The 24,842-nt window shown below is 48.3% G+C and overlaps 1 protein-coding gene across 3 annotated transcripts; it reads left to right on the forward strand.

Moving 5' to 3' along the window:
• The first annotated feature begins 8,286 nt into the window (after positions 1-8,286).
• Positions 8,287-20,124, forward strand: DLL4 (delta like canonical Notch ligand 4). 3 transcript variants are annotated; one of them, XM_059474480.1, is made up of 11 exons: positions 8,287-9,023; positions 9,148-9,411; positions 9,836-9,893; positions 10,547-10,816; positions 11,526-11,586; positions 11,695-11,825; positions 13,209-13,378; positions 14,485-14,704; positions 15,156-15,864; positions 16,621-16,729; positions 18,156-20,124. In XM_059474480.1, the coding sequence occupies exons 1-11, from the start codon at positions 8,970-8,972 to the stop codon at positions 18,159-18,161; spliced, it is 2,052 nt and encodes a 683-aa protein (XP_059330463.1). In that variant the 5' UTR covers positions 8,287-8,969; the 3' UTR covers positions 18,162-20,124. The 3 variants fall into 3 exon arrangements, with proteins under 3 accessions (XP_059330463.1, XP_059330464.1, XP_059330466.1); XM_059474483.1 differs by having other exon boundaries at positions 8,288-9,023; positions 9,109-9,411; positions 18,156-20,122; XM_059474481.1 differs by lacking the exon at positions 10,547-10,816 and having other exon boundaries at positions 18,156-20,123.
• The last annotated feature ends 4,718 nt before the right edge of the window (positions 20,125-24,842 follow it).

A 24,842-nucleotide genomic window follows, 5' to 3' on the forward strand; every position in this document is an offset into this window, starting at 1 on the left:
GAAAGGTTCCTGTGTGGGCTGCAACAGAGCGGAGGAAGGAGCTGGTACCCGTGCCATCAGCGTATCACTGGTTTACATCATGTAACACTCACAAATGAAGTGTTTATTGCTCATCCATTTAGGGCTCACTATGTGGTCACGTACCAGCTTTTTTCAGTCTGCTAAATTACCTGATGAAACTTTTGATTTAAGGAGTAGAGCTGGGAGCTCGGGAAAGCCGGGCTCTTACCGACCAACTAGATTTGCTGTCACATATGAGTAACAAGATATTTATGCTGATAGGTCAACAGACAAACAGACAGATTCATTAATTTTCTTCTCCCTTGTCCCATTATCTAAGCCCCTGTGCCATCCACAGCCACTGGAGTGAATGTTCATTTCTATTCGACTGTCATACTAACTACTGCTCTAGTTTAAGTATTCTTTTGAACCCCAAGAACAATGTGCGCAAGGCGCAAATCCACCCCGCTCCTCCATGGCTAAGTAGGGCCATTAGACAGGAGAAACAATAGAAACTCAGCGGGGGCTCTGTGTTTGCTGCCTGCATGGCCGCACACAAAGACAAAATGCAAGGAGGGCTGGATGGTCCAGGGATGGTATTGGATACCCTGATGCACTCATTTTCCCAGCATCCCCAGATCACAAAGGAATAGAGGTTTTGCAAGGGCCTGCAGAGGCTACACCAGTCACTTGGCACAGGACCTCATTGTCTGGTTTGTTTTGTTTCCCTGAACAATATGTCACATATTTACTTTCCTCTTGGAGGCCTGATGCTAACATAAAATCATCACCACGTTATGCCAAAATGTCAGCATGCCACATTGCCACATCTCCGCATGAGGCTGCCTCATGGGCCCCCACTAGGATTTCTGCACCCAATCATTTCCCATAAGCAGTGTTTGCAGGATGAGAGATCTTCTTAAAATAGGACAAACCCAGAAATCCTGGAGCCGGTGGCAGCTCTCGTTCAAGTCTCTGCCTTGAGTGACTCCATCTGGACAATATAGGATTGGTTTTGAGTGGCTGTGGAAGCAGCTGGTCCTGGTTAAAACCTTTTTTTTATTAGAAATAAATATAATTGCTAGGGATATAAGTCAGGAAGGTCTTTCTCTTCAGTCATTAGCAAGTTTTACCTCTAGTGAAGGGATTTCAAAGTGGATTTGCTTACTTAAGTGGCCAGCTGTATTTTAAATACCTTTAACTTTTACCAATGTGCAGCTCTGAGATGTTTGCTGCTGCTGCTGCCTTGTTGCAGCTTATGCTGGTGCACAAGCAGGTGTAACTCCACTGAGTCCCACAGACATTTTCCTGCCAGTACTGGCCTACACATGTCTCCAGAAATCCAGCCCTGGATGTTTAACAGCTTCTGCCCAACACCAGACCACCAGAAGAGTGCGGGAAGCGGAAGAGCTCAGCAAACACCCGGGGCAGCCACAGTGCCTTGATGGCAGGACCCTCCTGGTGGGAGGTGTCCCATGGGGATCAGCCCTGCACCCCACTGGGACAACGACATCTCAGCAGCCTCCTACGCATGCAGGGTTGTGTGTCTCGCACCTCTGGCCACTCCAGAAAGTTCCCAACCCTGCTCTGCTCTCCTCTCTGTCCTCTGGGACGGGCTGCACAGTGGCTGCACTGAGGCCATACTCTGGGATTTGTGCTGCCAACTCTCACATGCCAGAGGTCTGAGGCTTCCTCCTCCTCTGGGTGTCTGCAGAGAGCTCCACAATGCTGGGCCCCGACCAAACATCCCGTGGGCTCGGCATGGGGACGGGAGAGGAGGCACTGCTGACACAGGCAGAGCGTGCATCCACGCCACTCCCCAGGGGAAGGGTTAAAACTGCCTCTTACTGTTTTTCTGTGACAGATCTCTTTACTCAGTGCTATATAATATAGCCCCAAACATATTCTAAGTAGCCAAGGGCTGCCTGGCCATCTGTTTGAAGACACAGACCTTCTGATGCAGGAGTTCCCAAAGCCTGGCCCATGGGACATTTCCTATGGAGCCTGCAAAGGGAATTCTTCCCCTTTAAGAGGGCAGCTTGTACTTGTTTTGTTATGCTGCTTCAGGTCACTGTTCCATCCATGAATGTTGATCCATACATGACTTGTATATGAAACAAAACGTGGGAACTTCTGCTCCAAGTGAGAAATCTCCCCTCCAACTCTCCCCTGCCAAACTCAGCCACAACTCCCAGATTCAAAATAAAGAGAAGGATCTGGTCATCTCCCAGGTAAGTACTTTCAGTTCCTGCCATAACTTCCAGGGGTGCTTTTTATGAGAAATCACAATTTTATTCAGCTATCCTGGGTAAAAGTGCCAAACAACTGCAAGACTTTTTGTCTTTCAAAGCAAATTAGGCTTTTACAGGTGCATTTACAAATGGTATCCATGGCCTGCACTAAATTAGTTGAGAAAGAAACAGACCCACATAGCTGAAATATGTGCATGTCCCTAACTATTTTTGTATTATGCTTCATTTTATGTATTTTTTTCAAATTTAAAGCAAAGGCACCCTTCAAAGGCTCTAGGCACAATAAATTATACAACAAATTTTTACAAATTATACAACAAAATTATACAGTCAAACAAAATCCCAGCAATACTGAAATCACTTCCTCTGGAGGAACTCAGCCAGCCCAGAACTGCTCAGTTCCTCCATGAGAAGACAGTGCTGTGACTTCCCCATGCTATATTATATCACTTTCTCACATCCCCAGATGTTGTTTTCCCTCCCCTGAGACCTACAGGGTGTCACCTAGAGAGACCCACTTTTCTGTCTATGTCAGTTTAGCAGGGAAAATGTTTTGGGCCAGCCAAAAGGTTTGCCAAGGTATGGGGCAGAGCAGCACATGGGTGAGCACTCACCTCTCCTTGCTCTTCCTGTCGGGGACCACAGGCTGGGAGAGCTCAACCTTGATGCCCATCAAAGCAGCCTCTTCAGGAGGAACAACCCCCTGAAACATGGAGAATGTTGGGGTCTCTCATCCTGCAAGTCCCTGCAAGGAACCTTGCCCCATGTCATGGAGTGATAAACTGCAGGCAGTGCCTTTGTGTCCTTGAAACATTAAATTCCCTAAAACATGCAAAGTATCTCTTGGTGAGTAAAATAAAAGGGAACTTAAAATGTCACTGACTGTCCTGATGCCTGTGACCCACAGGAATCCCAGCAGCACCCGTACACCTGCCACGGGTAGCAAATGCCACCAAGACCAGATGCCACTTCCACAGACACACAGAAACCAGAGCATTAAAGAAAAAGGTGAAATCGGTGGGGTTAGTGTTTTTGGTTTTTTGGGTTTTTGTTGTATTTTTTTTTAATAAAGCCATTTTTTCATATTTTCTTTACTTTTCAACTCTGCTCCACCACACCCCGGCAGCAGGTTTCTGCCAAGGCACAGCCCCTTGCTGGGCGGCTGTGCTGATGGGGCGTTGGGCTGGGGGAGAGATTTGGAGCTGCTGTGGCATCTGGCCTGAAAAAATGTCCCGGGAAGCTGTTACATTAAATGGCCAAATCGATTTATTGAATGGCAGGTGTTAGCTACAAACAGATGGAGAACATAAAGGCATAAGCAGGCATTTGTATGGAAAAGAAGCCATCGATTTGTAGCGAGAGACTCAATGGTGATCGTTACAGCCTTTAACAGAAATGCGCTTTTTTCTCGGGCAGGGCGCGGGCGGCCGGGGCTGAGCGGGCAGCGGGGAGCGCGGCTCGGCCGGCCCCGGGCCCGCCGGCGCGGCTGCCGCGGTGTCCCCGGGCCGGGCCGGCCCCGCGCGGGCGGGCGGGCGGGCGGGCGCTGCCGGCGGTGCCGCCCGGGCCGGTGGCGGCGCGGCGTGTACGGGCCGCCCGTGGCAGCGCCCGCGGCAGATGAGGCACGCGCCGGCCTCATTACAATGAGAATGGGCAGGCTGGAGGGGCCATGTGGCAGCAACAGTTTGCAAATCCCCCCTCCTTCTGTGCGAATCGGGAAACATTTCCAAACATTTGTACCCCAAATCGACCACATTAACACCCCTCCGAGCGGCGCTCCCTGGAGGGATGCTCCACGCTACGGGCTTTTAGGCAGAAACAAAACAACAAGGGGGATTTTTTTTTCCTCTTCTTTTCTCTCTCCTTTTTTTCTTTTTTTTTTTTTTCTTTTTTTTTTTTTTTTTTTTTCTTTTCTTAGAGGCTCTCGGGGTGTGTCAGCGCTGAATCGATGCGCAACTTTCTAGCTAAGGGGTTTTAAAGCCATCGGGGAATCCGTCTCAAAAAGCGGGGTTGTGGACATGAAAGGGCTGGTGAGCCCTGAATAAATGGGCGAGTCTCTGACTAAGAGATCAAACTCACTCCGTGATCAAGAAGGCGACCCGCGAGGCCAGCCCCGAAACAAGCCGCAGAGCCCGAAGCAGGAACGCTGCCGAGAAAGGCGCGCAAGGTGCGCAGTAAAACACCGCACCGCGCTCGTACAGGCGCTCGGGATGCTGCACTGACCGACAAACTTGTTATGATAAATTTGAACAAGTGTAGGGCAGCCCGCGGGGCTCTGGAGTTGCGAGGGGTCTCTGGGCGCCCCGCAGCCCACGACCCTGGAGGTGAGGGGGTCGGCTCTGGGGAAAGGTGACGAGAGGGCTCCAAGGTGCGAGGGCGCTGCTCCGCGCCCCGCGATCCGCTCCCAGATGAGTGCGGAGAAGGGGAGGTGGGTGGCAGCGGCTGGCGCTGAGGGGCGTGAGCAGCCGTGCCCCTCGGGCATCCGCACCGCTCCCGGGCACAGGGAAGGGTCAGAGTTAGGGGAAATGGGAAGACGCAGGACACCCTCAACTAAGCTTGAGCCGGCCAGGAAGCCAGGCCAGCCTGGCTGCGGCTTCATGCTGCTTTAGGGGACAGCCTGGGACACCTGGGACACAGGGAAGACAGGGACAGCCTCAGGCGTGTCCCATTCCAAAAACGCCGGGTGGCACCACGGCGCGGCCGGAGCATCAGGCAGGCGCCGCCGCGGCCCTAGGTACGGGTGCTCTGTATCTTCAGCACCTTAAAAGCGGCCCCCCAGGAGCCACGCAGAAAGCGCATGGTGGCAACAACATTGCCGGGAGCCGCTCACGCCCAGACCCGCTCCCCGCGGGAGTGTTCCCCCGTGGGTGATGTGAGCAGATTAGAAATCATGGAGCCTTGAGGAAAAGAGATAAGCGGGGCTGATGGCCGCGGTGCAGGCGCTGCTTGGCCGCGCCCGTGCGCCGATAGCGAGCAGCGCCTTTCCCGGGGCTGGGCAGGCTGGGAGCAGCAAGGACACGGGGCGGGGGGGCTCGGGCACATCCCGCGGGTGGGGTAGCGCAGGACGCTCCCCCGGGAGCGGAGGAGGGCAGCCTGGCACGAGGGCGCGGGGGGAGGGATGGCTTGGGCAGGCTGGCAACTTTCACCCGCCCGGAATTAATTAACGTTGTCTCGTTAGCGAGATGCGTTTGGCCCGGCCACGCGTATGCTGAGCCGGGCCAGCCTGGAGATAAACCGGCAGCAAATGGGGCGCGAAAGAGGGGAAGAAAGCGCCCTGACCTCGAGTAAGTGAGCTGGAGAGAGAGGGAGCAGGGTGCAATGGACGGGGAAGCAGCGACCACCGGGTATGTCCGGTCCGGTTGGTGCCCAGCATCCCGACAGGGGCCGCGGGCACCGCCCTTTGCAAAGCCGGGGGCTCTGCGGGCTTTCCCCCCTTCCCGAGGACAGGCACCCCTCGAACTGAGCCGAGGATCTTAGGGGAGGTGGCTGGGCTGTTGCTCTCCAAGTGACCCAGGATGGCGTGTTGGGCACAGGAAAGAGTTTGCAGGAGTTATGCTTCTAATCTGCTCTCGGCCGACTTCAGGCTCAGCTGTTTGATGCTATTAGTGAAACTTTTTTTTTTTTTTTTAATCTGAACTCCCTGTGCGTGTGTGTCAACATGCAGCAGGTGGTTTATTATATTGCCCTGTTATTATTTTATTACGAACTCTTTTTACAGCTGCAATCAAAATAATGGTCTGGAGTTTCAAGGAGGATTTAGAGTCTGTTTTGCACCACCCACTTGATCTCCTGAAAATATTTGGTTTTAGGGGGGATGACACCTGGGGAGCTGGAGCAACTTGTGCTCCCACCGGGATCAAACAGAGCTAGGTGCAAAGCTTGACTCAAAAACCAGTGGCCACCCAAGAGCAGTTGAGCAGGTTGAGGAGTGCTTGGGGGCTTGCTCCCCTTTTGCCAGAGCTGGGGCAAGGAGAGGTGGCAGCTCTTCTCCAGCCGCCAAGGTGCACTCCGCCAGCATGGCAGAGAGGTTTGGCGGAGCTGTGAAAAGCAGAGATGAGCTTGTCTTGCTTTAACCTACATTAGCTCCGGGTCCATATGGTAGATGCTGCCTGTGGATCCTCAGCACCAAAGCAAGGCCCTATTCTTGCACGCCGCCCTGCTTGTGCCAGATGGTGCCTGGACCAAGTGGCCATGCGTGGGGTGGCTCTGGTTAGCCTAATAAACGTCCAATACAAGTCAAAAATCAAAACACACACATACTAACATCTGCTAGAGCCTGCAGTACCCAGCTAGCCTTTCAATACTGAATTAAAGAGCCCCACAGCCCTTCTGTTCCCCTAGGTTAGACACTCATTACCATTTATCAAGCACTGATGTTATCTGGCCTCTCATTTTATTTAGTACCGAAGCTATTAGCATCAGATTTGATTTTGACAGTTGACGCTGCTGCTGGTAAAGCCGGGATCTGGCCGGGTGGATCGCTGCAAAATTCCGAGTTCATCAGCGGCGACACATTCCTCCTTCCCACTTGTTTACGAGGCCGAGACAAAAGAGCTCCTGGCCTGCGCCTCTGTGCCTCATGGTTTATCTCCACCACGGACACGGCTCCCGTCCGCACAAACACGTACCCCAGGTGACAGCGGGACAGAGCCCAGCCAAGGGTGCCCGACCCCGGCTGCAGTGCCCCGCCATTGCCAGAGTCTGTGCCTCCCGGCTTCGGCTTTCACAGGCGCGGTGGGGACCGGGAGAAGTTTTAATCCTCTTCTGGTGGCGACCCCGATTTCTAGCCTGTACCTCTGCCCAAACCAATCCACGGCGGCGGTGCCCGAGCTTTCCCCCACGGCTTTCTCTGCGAAGCCGTGTCGTGTTCCCCACCCCCGTTCTCCGGCCCTCCCGGGGACACCTCGGGCGTTTGGACCCTGACCGCATCCTGGGCCAGAGCGGGTCTCCAGGGAGAGCAGCCGCTCTGAACGTACGAGGGAGCGCGACGGCCTGAGAAGTTCGGCTGGAGTGTGCCCTCCCCATGCCGCCTCGTCTGCAAACGATCCAGAGCCCCGGTTTTCCTTATCCCCCCCAGAGAACTCGGAGTGGGGAGGTGACGCCGCTGGAACAGACCCTTTGGGAGAGCAGAGGGGCGGAAGGGACCGGCAGCGCTCTGCGCCTCGCGTTGCTCCCCAGGTGACCCACGCCGCGGAGGCCCGCAGCCTGGCGCGCCGGGCGCTGGCAGAAAGGTGGCAAGACCTCATTACCATACAGCTGAGGGTTTATCTCTCTCTCCCTCCCTCCCTCCCCCACTCCGGCCTCCCATCCATTTAACAAGCTGAAATAAAAAGCCACATGAAAGGCCTTCTCTGTGCTTGGCTTTAATGAGGGACACGCGACCCAACAATAAGCGCACGCTGCAATCAGGCCAAGGGCTTTATGGCACACGCCAGACCGCAACCCGGCCGCGGCCAGGCGGCCAGACACGGCCCGCGGCCCCGCTCCCGCCCCGCTCGCCTGCAGGCGCCCGAGTTGTCCCCTTGCCCATGTTTCTGGGAGCCGGGGCAGCCTGGGGAAAACCCAGCTCCGTCCCTGCTGTCGACCCCGGTCACCTCGCAGGAGCGCTCGTTCGCCACCGAATTCGGAAGGGCGACCGAGCGCCCGTCGATCCCCGCGGTGCCCGCGTCCCCTGCCATCACCCACCATCACCCACCCCTTCCGAGGAGGGCTCCAGTAGCCGGGGTCAGGAATGGGGCCGGGCCTGCGGCACGGGCGTCCCGGAGCTGGGCGCTGCGCCCCGGGAGCCGCCCCGGGTGCCCGCCTGCCGGGCAAACGCCGTTTTACTTTTGGTTTCCAGCCGGGGCCGGCCCCCGCCGGGCAGGGCAGCTCCTGCCGGCCGGCCGCGGCTGCGAGGCACCGCGCCGCCCCGTCCCGCCGCCCGGGACACGGCCGGGGACCGGGCACACGCGTGGAGCCGTGGGGTGGAGGGCAACGGGGAACGAACAAACTAACTAACTAACAAGCGTATTTTTGAAACATTTCATCCTCTATTGTTCGGCCGCCGTAGAAAGCTGCCCGGTGGAGAGGCGTCTGATTTTCGAGGGAACTCTCTCTCCCAGTGTGAGCGCCGTAAATATCTCAACAGATGCTCGGCTCGTTCGTAATCAGCTCGGCTCCTCGGCGGGCAGCGCGGCAGCAGCGGCGGCGGCAGCAGGGTATTAATTCGGGATATGAGGGCTCTCCGCAACATTTGGTTCTTTTTTCCAGAAAGGAAAGATGGAAAAGGGGAGGGATCGCCCGTGAGTCTGACTGACGGTTTACATAATGAGCTTGTGAGGATGCGAGGCAACTATATAAACAGCTCGAAGCGAAGCAAGTTTTCCATTTACTGAGCGCTGTTAGCACCGGTTAAAGGAGGAGCGGTTCCACACTAAGCACTCCCCTCCGCGTCTCTCACCAAACCCACCCGGCTTTGGAGTTTATAAAGGCGACGACAGCGATCAGAGGTCGGCGGCTGGCTGCAGGATTAATTCCCTGAAGGGGACGGATCGACACCTGGATTTTACCTTCCGATTTCTGCTGCTGCTCGGGGAATATTTGGAAGAGCAGGTTGCTCCCGGAGAATCGCCGTGACGCCTCTCTTTTCTCCCTCGACTGAGAAGCGCTTGCTTGGTCCATTTGAGGAATACAGAAGGAAAACTAAACCCACTAAGAACTGGAAGCTCGAATAACACAAGGATGACAGCCTTGCGCATCTTTGGCTTGACGTTTCTGTTAACGATTTTGCAGCAGGTAATCGCACAGGCAGAAAAAAAAAAGGGTTCGCGAAGTGTAAAGTGGGTGATGGAAGCAAGTTTGCATGGCAAAGCCGGGTAAGGTCTGATTTGGCTATTTTGTGTGTCTCCCCTTTGTGCAGAGGGTGTCCGGCTCCGGCGTCTTCCAGCTGGAGCTACACGAATTCGTGAATAGCCACGCGTCTCTGGCCAGCGGGGAGCCCTGCTCCCCCCACTGCAGGACCTTCTTTCGCGTTTGTTTGAAGCATTTTCAGGCAGTGGTTTCCCCGGGCTCCTGCACTTTCGGCAGCATCATCACCCCGGTTCTGGGAATAAACTCCTTCAGCATCAAGGATACTGAGAGATTTGACAGCCCCATTAAGCTGCCCTTTAACTTCACGTGGCCGGTGAGATTCTACTTTGAACCCGATTTTGATGGTGGGCAGGAGGGTGGCAAGAGCAGGCTAGCCGCGGCGGGCTGATTGCCTGTAATGGAAACAAACTACTTTTGCTTTTAGATTTATTTCCAGAACTTCCAAAAAAAAAAAAAAAAAAAAAAAAAAAAAAGATAAAAAAGCTCATCCAGATCAGAAGCACTTACTTGGGATGACTAATGTTATTAAGAGAAATAAAGCAAGGGGCTAAGGGGCTTGAAGGTGGGGATGTGTATCCGTGGTCTGTGGGAGCGAGGGAAGAAGGGAAGTGTGTAGCCGGGGGGAGAGAGCGCAAATGCGGGGCAGGGCAGGCAGGGCAGGGCCGGTGTGCCGTGGCTGGGCTGGGCTGGGCTGGGTGCGCGCTGGGTGCGGGGCTGACCCTGTGTCTCTCCCGCAGGGAACCTTCTCCATGATCATCGAGGCCTGGCACGCGCCCGACAACTACCTGCCGGAAGGTGAATACTGCGCGCGCCGCCGGCAGGGGGCGCCCGCGCGGCGGGAGCGCCCCGGGCCCGTCCCGTGCGGCCCCCCCGGGCCCAATGGCCCCCCCGGCTCAGCTGTTTATGCCATAACTCCAGGGCCGCCTTTATCCCACCATCAGGAGCCGGTCCCCCAACGATATCCATCAGGGGCCGCTTTGATTCTGCCCCGGCCTAATCTCCAACACAATTGCGTTTCCTCCGGTTTATTTTTGGCGTGGGAAAGCGAGGCGGGCTGCGGTGAGAAAGCCGGGAGCCTGCCAGCAAGCCCCGTCCGCCTTTTCCTGTATTTTACACCTTGCTCGAATTCCGCCCTTTGGAAAGGAATAATGGCTTTGGGATGTTTTTCTGAGAGGAGAGGAAAAGGATATTTCACAGCAGCCCTCCTTTCACAGGCCCCCCGGCTGAGTCCCTTTGGCCCGAGTTCGCACAGCCTGGTGGCCTTTTTGTACCCTTGCATACATCAACCTCCAGACGCGTGCCTGCGTATATGCATATATATGTATATGTGTGTGTATATGTGTGTATGTGCGTGTACATATGTGCGAGCGGGGTATCCCGCTCCGCTGGCCCGGGGGCGGCGGGACGCGGCGGGCCCACAGCCGCTGACCCGCGCCCTTCTCCTGCAGGCTCCCGGCCGCCCCCGCAGGAGTGGCTCATCAGCCAGATGTCGATCCAGCGGTCGCTGTCGGTGGGCGAGGACTGGTCGCAGGACGTGCATCAGGGCCCGCTGACCAAGCTGCGCTACTCCTACCGCGTGGTGTGCAGCGAGAACTACTACGGCGAGAGCTGCTCCCGCCTCTGCAAGCGCCGCGACGACCGCTTCGGGCACTACGTGTGCGCGGCGGACGGGAGCCTGGCCTGCCTGCCCGGCTGGGCCGGCGAGTACTGCACCGAGCGTGAGTGCCACGGGCGGCCGGGCGGGGGGAGCGCCGCGGGCCTCGGCCGCGCCTCTAAAGCTCACGGAGGCCTCCCGCGGCCCGGGCCGTGTTTTCGTGCCGACCTCTCCACTCCCTGTCAGAGTGAGAGAGGCAGAGCTGCGCGCTGAGGACTTTGGCCCCTTTGGCTGCAACCACCCAACGCTGTGCTGCACCTATGCGAGCCTTAGCAGCAAAGAGCGAGCTGGCAGGAAAGGGACCTTGGCTGATAGCCCTGAATAGCAGTAGCTGTTGCAAGGTAAAAGGGTAGCAGCTTGTTCGCACAAAGTCTGCCACCAACCATTCCTGCAGCCAGAGGACATGAGATGGGTGTTGCAGTGTAGTAGTGGGAACCTTTACTCTGAGCTCAGGGTATCATTGAGTTTTTTCAGCCTTTCATTAGCACAAGCCAAAGCCGCTTTCTCTTGCTGCTTTTCTAGCAAGAGTTGCAAGAGTTCATGTTTGTTGCATAAACAGAAAAACTAAAGGACAACTTGTCAAGTGTTGGCTCTCCCTATTCACTTCCTCCTGTTCCAGAACTCCCCGTACCAAGAAGTTTTAAAACAAAGCTTTGAACGTGTAAAACTCTTTATAAAGTATTTTTTAAAAGCTTTTTATCCTTTAAAAGTGTATTCTGTAGTGCCATGTGTTTTTACCTAAACATTTATGGTTTTTTATGTTCTCTTCACAGCCATCTGTCTGGCTGGATGTACTGAACAGAATGGATATTGCAACAAGCCTGGAGAGTGCATGTGAGTAGATGGCAAATGCAGTCTGAACATCAGTTAAAATGTCACCTTGTAATAGAAACTTAAACTCTTCTCCATGTCATTAATGTTTTAATTGGACTTTTCTTTTAGCTGCCGTCCTGGTTGGCAAGGCCGCTACTGTGATGAATGCATTCCCCATATAGGCTGCCGCCACGGGACTTGTAAAACACAATGGCAGTGCATATGTGATGAAGGATGGGGTGGCCTCTTCTGTGATCAAGGTTAGTTCTGAAGCTTACACTTACAGCCCCAAGGTTGGGTACTCCTTAGTACTACACTAAGGAATCTGACCCACTGGATCTGGAATTAAATTTCCCCAAGGTACATCTTCACAGGCATCAGATTGTAGCACTGCAGCCTTACATACCAGTTCTTGTAGTAATTCTGTTTGAAAACAAGGAAACTTTTTTGGTAGCTGCAGTTTTTCTCTTGCAAAAGAAGTTTTTCTTGGACAAAGACCTAACAATCTGGATGAGTGTTGAACAGACAAGTTTTCTGCCTGCTCAAGCTAAGTTTAACTTATTCGTTGTACAAGTATAAGAGTTTACTAAATAGTTTCCAGCAGCAGTAAACACCATCATTTGGGCCTTCCTTATTTTGCATAGAAGGAAGTTAACTCATGTGATAAGTCTGGAGCATGAGAGAAAAATCATGTAAGCAAGAATGAAAAGTACAGGTTCCATTTTAAGGTACACCAGACCACTTCCACCTATTCAACCCACTGAATCACTGAACCGTAGCCAGCTGAGCAGTCATGTCCTCAAGGCCATATATGCACTGCTGGCACTGAGATCATTAAGTGCTCAAATCAGGCTAAGTGTTTCCAGGACAGTTGTAGGATTAAGATGGTGAAGGCTGAATTAAGCAGGAAAAGTAAAGTTGCAGATTTTTTTTCTGCTTATAGTTATCTATTAACCAGTTGCATTCAAATTACTCTATAATATTTACACAGATAATAAAGCTTTTCTTACTTACGTCCTATGAACTTATGCTTAACCTCTGTCTTAAATTTAAAGGAAAAAAAAAATAAAACCATCAAGCTTGGCAGGGCATTTGACAGTTTAATCTACTAACATCCATAACAAAAGAGCAAATAAACAATAAAAGATTTCTAGTGTTTGTTTAAATCTCAAAGCCAAAACATCTTTTGTTTTTCCTCCTTGCCTTTCTAGAATGTGCCTAAGAGCACACCTTTTAGAGATGGGACTCACTCTTGTAGTGTGTAGCATGCTGTACATGAAGGGGCCACAGTGCTGTGGTGTGTGTTTTGGAGAACACACGCTTATGAAGTACATTTTCCAGTTTGGTACCTAAATCCAATTGCAACTAACAGTTTTATGTCCACAAAAAAGGGACAATATACCAAAACACTAAGAAAGTTATATTTTTGCCAGCTCCTTCAAAATTCAGAGCCCAAGTGATAGATTGGTAATCTGATTATGACTGATAATAACCCAGATAACAATCTCCAGTATTCCCATAGATACCAAAACAAAATGCTTCATTGGAAATTCTGTCTTTTTTCTTGACTACAGCCTTTTTGTATGCATATCTTTTCCCACTTGTCAAAAGACCTGTTTTCCTAACTCCTGGTATCTTTGCAGATCTGAACTACTGCACTCACCACAGGCCATGCAAAAATGGAGCAACTTGCATGAACACTGGCCAGGGCAGCTACACGTGCGCGTGCAAACCCGGCTTCACCGGCGTCGACTGCGAACACGAGATCAGCGAGTGCGACAGCAATCCCTGCAGGAACGGCGGCAGTTGCACGGTAGGAGCATTTTAAATGGAAAGCCTTTGTGTGCAGCAAGCCCCGGTGTACCTTTCCAGCAATGGCTCGGTAACAACAGAGCGGGAATTCGATAGGACGCGGGTTCATTACTGACGCTCACAACTATCATACTGAACCCTTTCCGAGAGGTGTCGGGGGAGGAAGTCTGTCACAGGAGGAGATGTATCATCTAGATTAGAACTGGTCAACTGATCCTTGGGTTTCTGTGGCAGCCATTCTGAGAGCTTGGCAAGATCCAGGGTTGATGAGGGAGCAGATCTGTTAAAAATAAGCTTCTCAAACCACCGTTCATATAGAAATGCACTAAGTCTGTATTTTAATAGTAAATTAAAGAAAATTTTGCTTTCTGCTGTGAGAAGATAGTGTCAAACAATATGGGGGCAATCAGCTGAAACTTTCTGCAAAACAGAATTCCACACTTTTGGATTCTCGTAGTTTAGTGTTTCAGCCTGTTTTTGGATCCAGTTAATGATGGATTCTTACCAACGATGTATTGGTAAAGGCTGATTGATTATAGATATCAAATGTAATCTGATACATGTTTAAATTAAAGCCAATGCAGTTTTTAGATGAAAGCACAAGACCCTACCTACCTTCTCCCAAGGCCTTGGACATATAGCCCTTGGAAAGAAGAAGCAGTTTGTTATTATTTAAGTGGTGGGACTTAGGCAATCCAAAGCAACTTAAACCCTTATGAAATAAAAAAGGACTCTCACACTGAGGATAAATGGTCTGATCACAGCTGTGAGGTCAACACATACCACCCTGCTCTGGGAGGACCTCTGGATGCCCTCAGACAGTGGTGTTAGCAATGCTTTTGTGTAGCTGCCTGTGTGCTCCCTACAACTGTATGTGCTCTGCGTGTATAGCTGCATGATTACTCCTGTACACTGAGTACAGCTGAGCCACAACTCTGTCCCTCACAGTCCAACCTGCAGTTGTTCACTCTCCTGATGTCACTTTTGCCACATCAGGCTGTGGATGAGAGGAGACTGAACAGCGCTTGCTGCTGACCAGAACTAAGCATGCAGGGAGCTATCATTTCTTTCCATTAAATAACAGTGGCCTAATATTGTGTTTTGCAGGATATGGAGAACGGTTATCACTGCCTGTGTCCCCCTGGCTACTATGGCACTCACTGTGAGCACAGTGCTCTGACATGTATAGATTCTCCGTGCTTCAACGGTGGCACATGCTTGGAAAAGGATCAAGGGGCCAGCTACACTTGCGTTTGCCCTTTCGGCTTCACAGGGTCTAACTGTGAAAAAAAAGTAGACAGGTGCACAAGCAACCCCTGTGCAAATGGTGAGTCTTTTTATCAAAAAATCTCATGACCCTGACTCATTTGTGCTTTTCAGTGCAGAAGTGATAGAAATCCAATCTGACCTCTACTCTTCCTCTAGAACATTAGTCCTTCTCCCCTGCTGTATTCCACATCCACCCTAATTTTAGTCTCTTGCTGGGGCGGGACTTGCACTGGCATTTTCTATGTAACAAAACAATACATGCGATTTATCATATGGTGGGGAAGATGGAAGTTAAATTAAATTAACTCTATTACATATTTAGAAGGAGCATAACATTAAGGCACGGTGATACAATTAGGTAAAGTAGAATGAACTTTTAGATGTGCGGCTGTTTTGTAAAATAACCTCTCTCTTCTTGAGGTAGTATAACATGCTGACCAGAGAAAGGTTTAGATTTCTGCGTGAAGTGCAGTGCAAACTAATTTTTATTTCATTTTTTTTCCCCTCAGATGGTAGTTGCTTTTACCTTGGGCAGATTCGTGTGTGCCGCTGTCGGGCTGGTTTCTCTGGTCAGAAATGTGAGATAAACATCAATGATTGTGCCAGAAACCCATGTTCCAATGGGGGAACTTGTCATGATCTAATCAACGATTACACCTGCACATGCATGCCAGGCTACAGTGGCAGGAACTGCGACATCAAAACCAGAGATGAATGTGCTTCTGGGCCATGTGAGAATGGAGGCACATGCTACAGTGGACTTTATAGTGCCAACTTTGTTTGCTACTGTCCTTCTGGCTTCATGGGCAACCGCTGTGAATTGCCAGTTTATTCAGTGCCCGTTACACTTCCTCCTAAACCAGTCCCCTGGATTGCTATATCCATGGGGGTGGGGCTGGTGGCTTTGCTCATACTGTTCTGCATGATAGCAATGGTCATCAGGCAGATGAGGATGCACCCAGAGCAGGAGTTGGAGACAATGAACAACCTGTCTGACTTCCAGAAGGACAATCTCATTCCAGCTTCCCAGCTGAAAAACACCAATAAAAATAAAGACCTTGAAGTGGACTGTGGGCTGGAGAAATCAAACTACAAACCCAAGAACCATAAACTGGACTACAATCTGGTAAAAGACCTGACAAGTAGAGGGACACCAGAAGATAAATATTACAAAAGTGAAAAGTGTTTAGGAGAGAAGTCTCCCCTCCGACTACACAGGTGAGAATGTAGTTTCCATTATAGTCTTTCTTAAAGCCACTCATCTTCATATCAGTCTAGAAGCAGGTGAGCATATGAGGGAAAAAGAAACCTCAAGCGGATAATATACAAAACAAACCAGATCAAAGCCAGGAATCTTCATACTGGAGTATGTGTGTCACAACCAAGTGCTATCCTTAGCCAAGTCAATTAATTTGAGTGTTTGTGCAGGGTGCTGCTGGTATGGATACTGTGAAGGAACCCAGAGTGGCTAGGCCAGTGGTGAAAGTAAGAAGTATCTTTACTTCTTCAGTAGATCTTGGAGGAACAACAGTATAGGCATACAGTGATTAAAAATAAGTATTTCACTTTGTGAGAAGGCAAGATGGACTGCTTACAGAGAAGAATGATAGAGTGAAAACAACTACTCTTTTTCAAAAGGAGAAAAGGGCGGGTGTTCAGTGGCTTATCAGTCTTCTGATTCATGTGCTGAAGGTCTTGACTGGGATCTGCATGTGGTTGTTAGACCAAGGGCTCTGAGGAACCTGCTGTTAGGTTGGACATGGCAGGAGCGTAGGAAGACTCTCGCTGTTCCTTATTTCCACTTCTCTAACATAGTATCCCGACAGACACAGAACGTGTGAAACTTGATCCCATGCATTTCCCTTCCACACCTTCATGGCTATCTCATTCCACCATTCCATATTCATGGTAGATTTTGAGAGTCAGGCTTGTCAGTAATCAGCTAATGTTCTTTTTTTCTCTGCCCTGCCTTAGTGAAAAGCCAGAATGCAGAATATCAGCGATATGCTCTCCGAGGGATTCAATGTACCAGTCCGTCTTTGTGATAACAGAAGAACGGAATGAGTGCATCATAGCCACAGAGGTAAGTAAGTACAGAGGTGGACAGGCATAAATTCACAAGGTAAAAGGGTAAATTATCCTTTAGTATTGTATCTGAGAAGGTTCCTTTATTTCTAGGGATCATGATGCTTCCAGCGTTTTCCTCTCCTCTTCTGTGGCCCACACAGAATATGCAGTGGGGAAAATAAAAAAATAAGCTGCTCTGGCTTTATTAAACCAGAGGTTTTGGGCATAAATAAGTCAGTGATAGATGAAAACACAGAACATCAGCCCATAAAAATTCAGCACATTGTAGGATTATTTCCTCTTAAATAAGTGGTCAGAAAAAAATGGAAATAATAATCGTTCTTAGGCCCATTGATGTAAAGCCATGTTTTTTCCTGTGACTACAACGGATAATCTTTGTTCTGTGGAAACAGGCAAAGCTATAGATTTCTAGCTGAAGATGGAAGGTAGCAGGATGTGTTAGTGGATAGGCATAACAGCCATTTAGGAAGTCTGTTATAAGGTAATTTCAACCTCTTAGGATGTAAGCTCCAGCTCAATACCCTGTAGCAGAAGTTATTGCTGTTACTGATAAAAAATTTCAATTTTTATGTTATATTGAAAAGTTGGATACACAAAAAAAGGAAAGGCCTAACACTGAACTTTAAAGACTTAGAAAAGCAGATATTGAGGAGCCAAATGGTTCCTAAAGAACTACCAGCCTTTTGGAAAAAGTCTCAGTGGAAGTTAAAGGCAATTTAACTTCCAATACCTGCCTTCTTCGGTGTAGTCATCTTAAGACTAATTGCAGCCTGTAGGAAAGAGAAGCTTGCTGTGCCACACAGCAGTGATCTGTGAGGACAGATCTGCAGGATTCAGTCTCCCTTTCCAAGGTGGATATCAGATTTCCCCTTGAAAGCAAGCTGGAACACAAGTCAACCAACAATATTAAAAGTTTAAGACTAAGTGAAAGGATTCAGAGATACAAATGACAGCTAGACACTTCATTCCTGTTAAGTGACCTAAATACTGTATCTTCAAAGATCTTGCTGAGCAAAGCTAGGCTCCCAAATTTACATCAGGCATCTCCAGAAATTATTCTGTTTTCAGAATGACAACCCCTAGAATCTCTCTGCACACCATTCAGGCTTAATGCTTCTAAACACAAGCTATTTAACTATACCGTGTACTTTTTTTGCAGATCCCTAATGTTAAGCACCCAGGTTTGTAAGCATTCTCCCCCTGAGGCCAGGTAGAGAGGCCACAGATGACTATTTTATTTTTGCTGGTGATTCTTTGCCTCTGGACCCAACTGAAAACATTAAACACTGAGAGTTAAACTGCAGTAATGTTTGGCTTAAATTTCTTTGGTTTGACATAGCTGAATTACAGTTTGTTAGTTCTGCACTACTCTGTATGCTGTAATTCCTTCTCATTCCTGGTGTTGTTTTATATCCTGACAGGTATAAGACTGAAGATCAGACCATTTGCACCTCAGATTTGATGATGCCAGTAGATGGACGTTCCTGCTGCATTGTTTACAATTCAGAACTGGATTGGACTGTTTTTAATTACATGCAACTTGCTGCTCTCAGGCGGAGGATGGAACTGAGTGAACTGGACAGACTGTGAATTTACTGAAAGATGCAATACACCTTTTTGTTCTTACTGCCCTTGTTTGAAGTTTGATACCAGAAATCTCATTTGCTATTGAAAAGGGGAGGCAGAGGGAAGAGAGAGGTTAAAAATGTTGGTGTTTTAAAAGATGCTGAGGCCAGTTCCTCATGGACAGACCCCTGGCTTTCCAGAACTCTGGTTATGGGAGGTGCTGGTAGATAAGGAGGCACATAACTGTCACAGATGTTGCCATGGAAGGTGCGAAGCAAGACACATTGCTATGCAGATAATGGATACAGTATAAATGAGGTCTCAATTTTTTCTGGGTTTAAAAGTGCCTATAATGTGTCAAGAGAATCTAACAAGCCCAAACAGAAACTTGACTGCTGTTTTTGCAGTTACCTGAACAGTACTAGGCAGAGGTAGTTGATACTTCCTGCTAAACATCCATTTGCATCTCCTCTCTCCTGCTGCATGTACTGGAGACTGTGTAAGGGGTGAGAGGAGGAGGAAAGAAGAAAACCGAATTTACACGTCAACTCATTTGGTGATGCTTTGGAGAACTGATTGACTCAAGCCACGGTGTGGAACGTGATTTTTGGGGAAGTTGTGATAAGGAATGTGTACTGCCTTGTCCCCATTGATAGGGAGGAGGTGATCCCAGCTCTGTATAAGGCCTTACAAATGCGTTTAAAATCAATCAGCTCCTAGAACCTTTATGTGCTGAGCTGTCTCAGCTGTTTTCATGCCCTTTGCACTACCAGTGATTGTGAATAGACATTACTTCTTTTCTTCTCCTTCCTCATTCTCTTCCCCCTGCCTTATTTTGACACAAATTCAGGGGTTTGTGTAGTGTTTCTGAATTAGGTGCCACCTTTTACTGCAAATAGTCTCAAAATTGCAGCTGTTACTTTCTGAAGAAGCAGCAGTGTGACACAACCCACTTACTCCCCCCACCATTTCTCCATCTCGTTGCAAAACTCCAACTCTTGTTCTTCATCCCAGTTCTAAATGCCCAGTAGTGAAGCACTTGCTGAGATGCCCTCTGCCAAGACAGGTGGAGATTGAAGTTAGAAGGTTTTAGGCTCATCCTGTTTCTTTCATACCCACCCAGTGCTACATGGAAAATGTGCTGTGTCTGTCCCTGGCAGCCAGAGGCAGGCAGAAGCTCCTTTCTTCTATACATATTTACAGCAATAATACCGGACACCCCAGTGGAAAGTGCCGTGACACTCATGAATGAGACCAGGGCACGGGGCAGAATGAGGAGGGAGAAACAAGATCTCTTGGAGGAAACACAGACTGTGCTATCTCTCTGACAGTGATATTCCTGCCCTTGTAAAGCCTGTTGGACTAGCCCACCTACTCCCTTGAACTGTGCAGACAAGACCCCTTCATATTGTCCACTACTGACCTTCTGCTCTGACCACGTAGGACCATTTTGAAGATGACCTTCAGAAATCAATAATATGGGTTTTAGTTTGTCTATTTGTAGTTTATTTTGAAGACTAGTATTTCAGTAATTTAAAAAAAATCAGAAGCACTGAACTTTCTACGTTTTATAACATTATTTTGTATATAATGTATATTTATAATCAAAACAGAAGTGTAAATATGTTTATTACTTCTCATGTAATGTTTTTAATGTGATGACAAAGTTTGAATTTTATTTTTTTTTTGAGCAATGAAAATACTTTCCTGCTACTACAAAGTTTGTTGTGGTTTGTCCTTTTACCCATGTTATTCTATGACAGCCAAAGTTAGTGAAGCCCCCCAGAAGTAACCTCACCTGCCTGGTCCCTGCATTTTCATTGTGCACACCAAATGATGTCAGCTGCTTTTTATAAAAAACAGTTATAGTGTTAACACATGTCAGCAAAGTTGTTCAGCTGAGTGGCATTCATCTGACATTTTGAGATGTTATACATATTTATATTGTGATAGATAATATTCAAATTACATATATACACACATGTATATATATATACACATTCTCTTGCTATGTGTGGGACTGAACTGTCAGGAAAGTTATTTTTATTAAACTTTTCACTTTTCCTCTCCCCTGACAAGTCATGACACAAAAGATGCAGATTTAATACATTTTCAAAGTGGCTTAATAAATGCATTGTCTTGGGGTTCACTTACAGAACAAAACATTGCTATCATATTTTTTAATCCTATTTCTTTAAACACTTTTAATAAGATCCAAATCTTCTCTGCAGGTTACTCTGGCGCAGCATCTACACCTACACATGTAAGATTGTATCCTTGTTTGTTTGATTGCAAGAGGTAAGATTTGTCCTTCACTTGTGGGATTAGGGGGAGTTTCAGGCTTTCTCCTCCCGAGTTCCCTACACTACACCAGCAGCTGTGTCCTCCCGGGGCATCACAAAGTCATTATCCTCTACAGCCCTTTTGGAGGACATTTCCACAAAAAAAAAAAAAAAAAGTGTAAAAAGCACACTTGTATAAACACTCCCAGCAGATTTAGTAGCCTTTGAAGCACATACATTTACAGGCAATTAAGTCTCTCACTAAATCAGCTAGGTGCAATACAGCCAAGATCTGAGTGCACAAAAGCAAAACTATAAGAACAGGAAACTACTGCTGCTCTATTTTAAAATCAGGGGTTTTTGTTGTTGACAAAGTGCCAAAAAATCATCTGAATATTGGATGCCTTTCCTATCTTTCCCCAAAATAAAATCTAAAGCAAAATTTGCTATTTTTTTTTCAAAAAATGAAAAATTAAAAACCCCAGTGACATTTAAAAAGCACCATAACAAATTCTTTTTACTTCATTAAAGAAAAGTCATTAAAATACTGCAAATAATGATTCATAAGGGTCCTTCTCAGTGTATTATTAGGGTGACATAAATACTGTTTACTTTGGATGGTTTTGTTTCTCCCTCTTCAGACCTTTTCACAGCAAAATTAACTTTCAAATCCCAGCCAATTTCCTCAGCTACCATAAAAATAAATTTAAGACGAAACTCAGAAATAAAAAGCCACCTCCCCCTCCCCAAACATTCACCCTGTAGAGCAAATTATGAAAAACAAGCCATTGACAAAAAGCTGAGCAGATGCTCCCTGCTTGCAGTCCTTCCTCGGCAATGTGAAATAAACCCAACAGATGCCTCTCTTAATTGAGCACATGGATTACATACACACATGCACTCTGTCCTGCTTAAAACAAAACACACACAAAAATCAAACAGGAAAATAGACAGAGAACTCTTCCCAATGCCTAGGCAAGCAGGAATATTAAGACTCAGCTCTTCCTGCTCAAAACATGACAGGAAACTGTACCCCTAGACAGAAAGGAGTTGAAATCCATTAAAACCTGTGGACCTGATTATGTAGATCCCATGGGGTAATGCAGGTACAACACATGCCTTTGTGTATCCACACAGGAGAGAGGAAAAAAAAAAAAGCATCATCTTACAAGGAAATCTGTGAATATTTACTGGAGGCAGCACTGCACGATGCAGCTACCGGAATAGATCACAGATCCTACACAGGAAAAACAGGAGCAGTGCCTGCTTCCACACAGGGGGACATGGAAAGCATATGTGCATCCCTGCACGTGTGCACATCCCCAAGTCCTTGCCAAAGAAAGCACAAGAAAATTAGCTGGACACATAATATGACCTGGATTTAACCCAGACCTTCGGCCAAAACCTTCCTCACCAAGGGCCACTGTGCTCTGACTGGTCAGCAGCCTGTCCCCCGCCAGGTGAGTACATCTCTGAGCCACAGGGTGGGAATTCACCAGGAGGAGATGAGATCCTTCTGGCTGTAAAAACTCCTCAACCTCAGTTTCAGAGATTCCTCTTGAGGACCACAGATGATGTCAGGACCAAAATATTGTGATAAGCAGTGCCTTTTCTCTTAACAAACTCTTGACAAGCTTATAGACTTCTCAGACCAAACTGTACAATTTATTGCTTTCAGCATAATTTGCAATAATTATGGTAAGATTATGGATTTGGCTCAAGGACTGCAGCTAAACTTGGCATTCAGTTTTAAAAGACTTCACAAATTCACTTGAAAGCCATGTGACAAAACAATTTTAAGACGAACTCTGCTTCTGAGAAACTCTTGCATGTTTCCTTGTATTTGCACCTGTTAAAAACTTTTCCACACCCATGCAGAGCACTCCAGTCTAAGTAATTTTGGAGCTGGAATGAGTGAAAGGGGTACTGCCTCGGGCAGTGCTTCCCCTGAGTTGTTTCATGTTCGGCTCCAGCCCTACATCACTTTCCTCTTTGACAACTCCGCTGCTGAGGGGAGACAGACGCTGGGATATACCCGTAGCTATAGCACCCACTGGTGCTGAGACAACAGGCAGCAGGACACAGCACAGGGCACAGAGTTTACTTAAGTTAGTGTAGGTGAGGGCTGCTTGTAGAACTTGGGGTCGATACAGGACATGCACTTGACTAGCAACAGCTTTCAGCCTTGAAAGAGCTGCTGAGGAAGAGTAAGTTAGTTATTGTGCAGCCACCTAGTCCAACAGATGAAACCATCTCTGTAAAAATGCATATCAGGTATTTGCATTGCTCCTCAGTCTTTCCTTTCATTAATTTATGCTAAAATGAGTAAGGCACTGTAGGTCACTAGCAAACCCTCACCCCAGCAGCCTAAGCGACAGTTACATATCTGTGTTTGCCTGTCATTCCCTTATCTCCCATACCTGACCCATAAATACACATTGCTTTTACGCAGCAAATAGGACACTCCCAGCACATTTTGCTCTCAATCCAAACTCCAGTTGTAGAGAATTGACATCACTCAGTGGCCCTCTGCCACACTTCACTGTTTTCACAACTTCAATTTTACACCTCTCCATCAAGATTCCCTGACCTCATTGTGCCTCTCCCTCCCTAAGTCCTGCTCTCTCTTTTTAAGTTTTGCCAGCTCAGCTCCCAGAGCTGGCAGGTTGGCCAGTGACACCCAAAGCAGTGAGATTTCTCGTGATCTCACTATTCCATCTGCTCTAAACCATCCTACTCTGCTCTCAGACCTTCTCTGGGAAACAGTGTGACCCAGCACCATAAAGCTACCCTTTCTGCTGCCTCTGCTGGGCATTACACTGCCATCCTTGCTCCTCTTCCCCTGTACAGTTCTGGGCCATATTTCTGCAGCACAGCAGTCTATCATGCTGCAGGGTTAGGATGGAACTCTCTGGTCCATCAGGTAATTGATAGTGTACACAGCAATAATTTCACATGCCAATGCAATTGTTCCACTCACAGCATTTGATTCCAAGGACCTTTGTACTTTGTGGAATGTACCCTTGTTTCCTCCCTTTTAGGTCTAGATGACAGACCATCAGCTTCCCAGAGGTGCTCCATTCTCAGATACACCAGCTGTCTCCTCCAATGAGCTTTTTACCCCTCAGGAGACGCAAAGGGAAAGAGACACACCACTGATCTGCTTACACAGCTCACCCAGCAGTCACTGCCACCCAGAGGTCTTCACTGCCTGCCAGCAGCACTCCACACATGTCCCTGAGGAACTTGGTGACAGGCTCTGTGCAGCTCCCCACACTGCAGGAGTGCTCCCCTGGACAGGAAGAGTAGGTCAAATTTAAAAGTGCAGGGCATGGAATGGACTGGAAAATAACTCCTGCTGCCCAAGTCTCCATTTCACCATCCTCCCCTCTGACTGGGTCACTTCTGGCTGTTATGTGAGAGGGGACACCCACAGCTGAGGCACACAAAGGGATCTACACCTGGGGATTGCACAGCCCTGGCTGTTGTGTGACCTGCATAACACAGATGATCCCATGACTACCTTGCCTCTTCCACAGACTGTACCATAGTGACGGACTTGCCTCCCACAGAGATAGCAGCATAGTACATAACCACCATGGAAGGGCTTAACCCTTCTTCATTTCCTCTGCAAACATGCTGTCTTTCCTCTTGCCAGCCAAGTTGGAGACAGTGCTCAGACTCCGTCTTTCCCTGCAGCCAACCCATCCTGCCAGCTGCTCAGCATGAAGATCAGGTCATCCCCAGGGAGAGTCCCAAGGTTGAAAAGGAGCACCTTGCTTATAATCATGTTTTGCAAATACATGTTTAATGGAGGAAATCATGCAGTTTGAGGAGAGGCTGTTTGGTGATGACATCTTTTAGCTGTACTTTATAGCTTATTTGTTGAATTGTTGCTGGCTTCACATTGGTTTTGGTGATTATATTTTTAACTAACTGCCTAGAAGGTCACAGAGACACCATGTGTGTTTTTATAAATGAAATTGAACTAAGTTGTATTTAACATCCAAACAGATGTACTGAGAGTTAGGTTTATAGCTGGAGAGGCCTTCACCAGTCAGAACAGGATTTGGCCATTCCTGGCATCATGCAAGAGCTCTGATGATCCCTGTACTGGGGCACATGGCTCCCACAGAGGTTTGTGAGAAGGGCTGAAATTCCTGGTGCAGATATGAATCACTGTGCATTTGAAAGTATTTCTCTATTAACACTGTTTAATATTTGCCTTACATTTTCTGCTTTGGCAGAAAATGCCGAAGC

Source organism: Ammospiza nelsoni, chromosome 6 (assembly GCF_027579445.1).
Source record: "Ammospiza nelsoni isolate bAmmNel1 chromosome 6, bAmmNel1.pri, whole genome shotgun sequence".
Taxonomy (NCBI): domain Eukaryota; kingdom Metazoa; phylum Chordata; class Aves; order Passeriformes; family Passerellidae; genus Ammospiza; species Ammospiza nelsoni.

Coding starts and splice junctions, on each gene's coding strand:
- DLL4 (XM_059474480.1), top strand. CDS start 8,970: ATGACAGCCTTGCGCATCTTTGGCTTGACGTTTCTGTTAACGATTTTG. Junction 9,024..9,147: donor TGTTAACGATTTTGCAGCAG/GTAATCGCACAG, acceptor CCCTTTGTGCAG/AGGGTGTCCGGCTCCGGCGT. Junction 14,705..15,155: donor AAGCAACCCCTGTGCAAATG/GTGAGTCTTTTT, acceptor TTTTCCCCTCAG/ATGGTAGTTGCTTTTACCTT.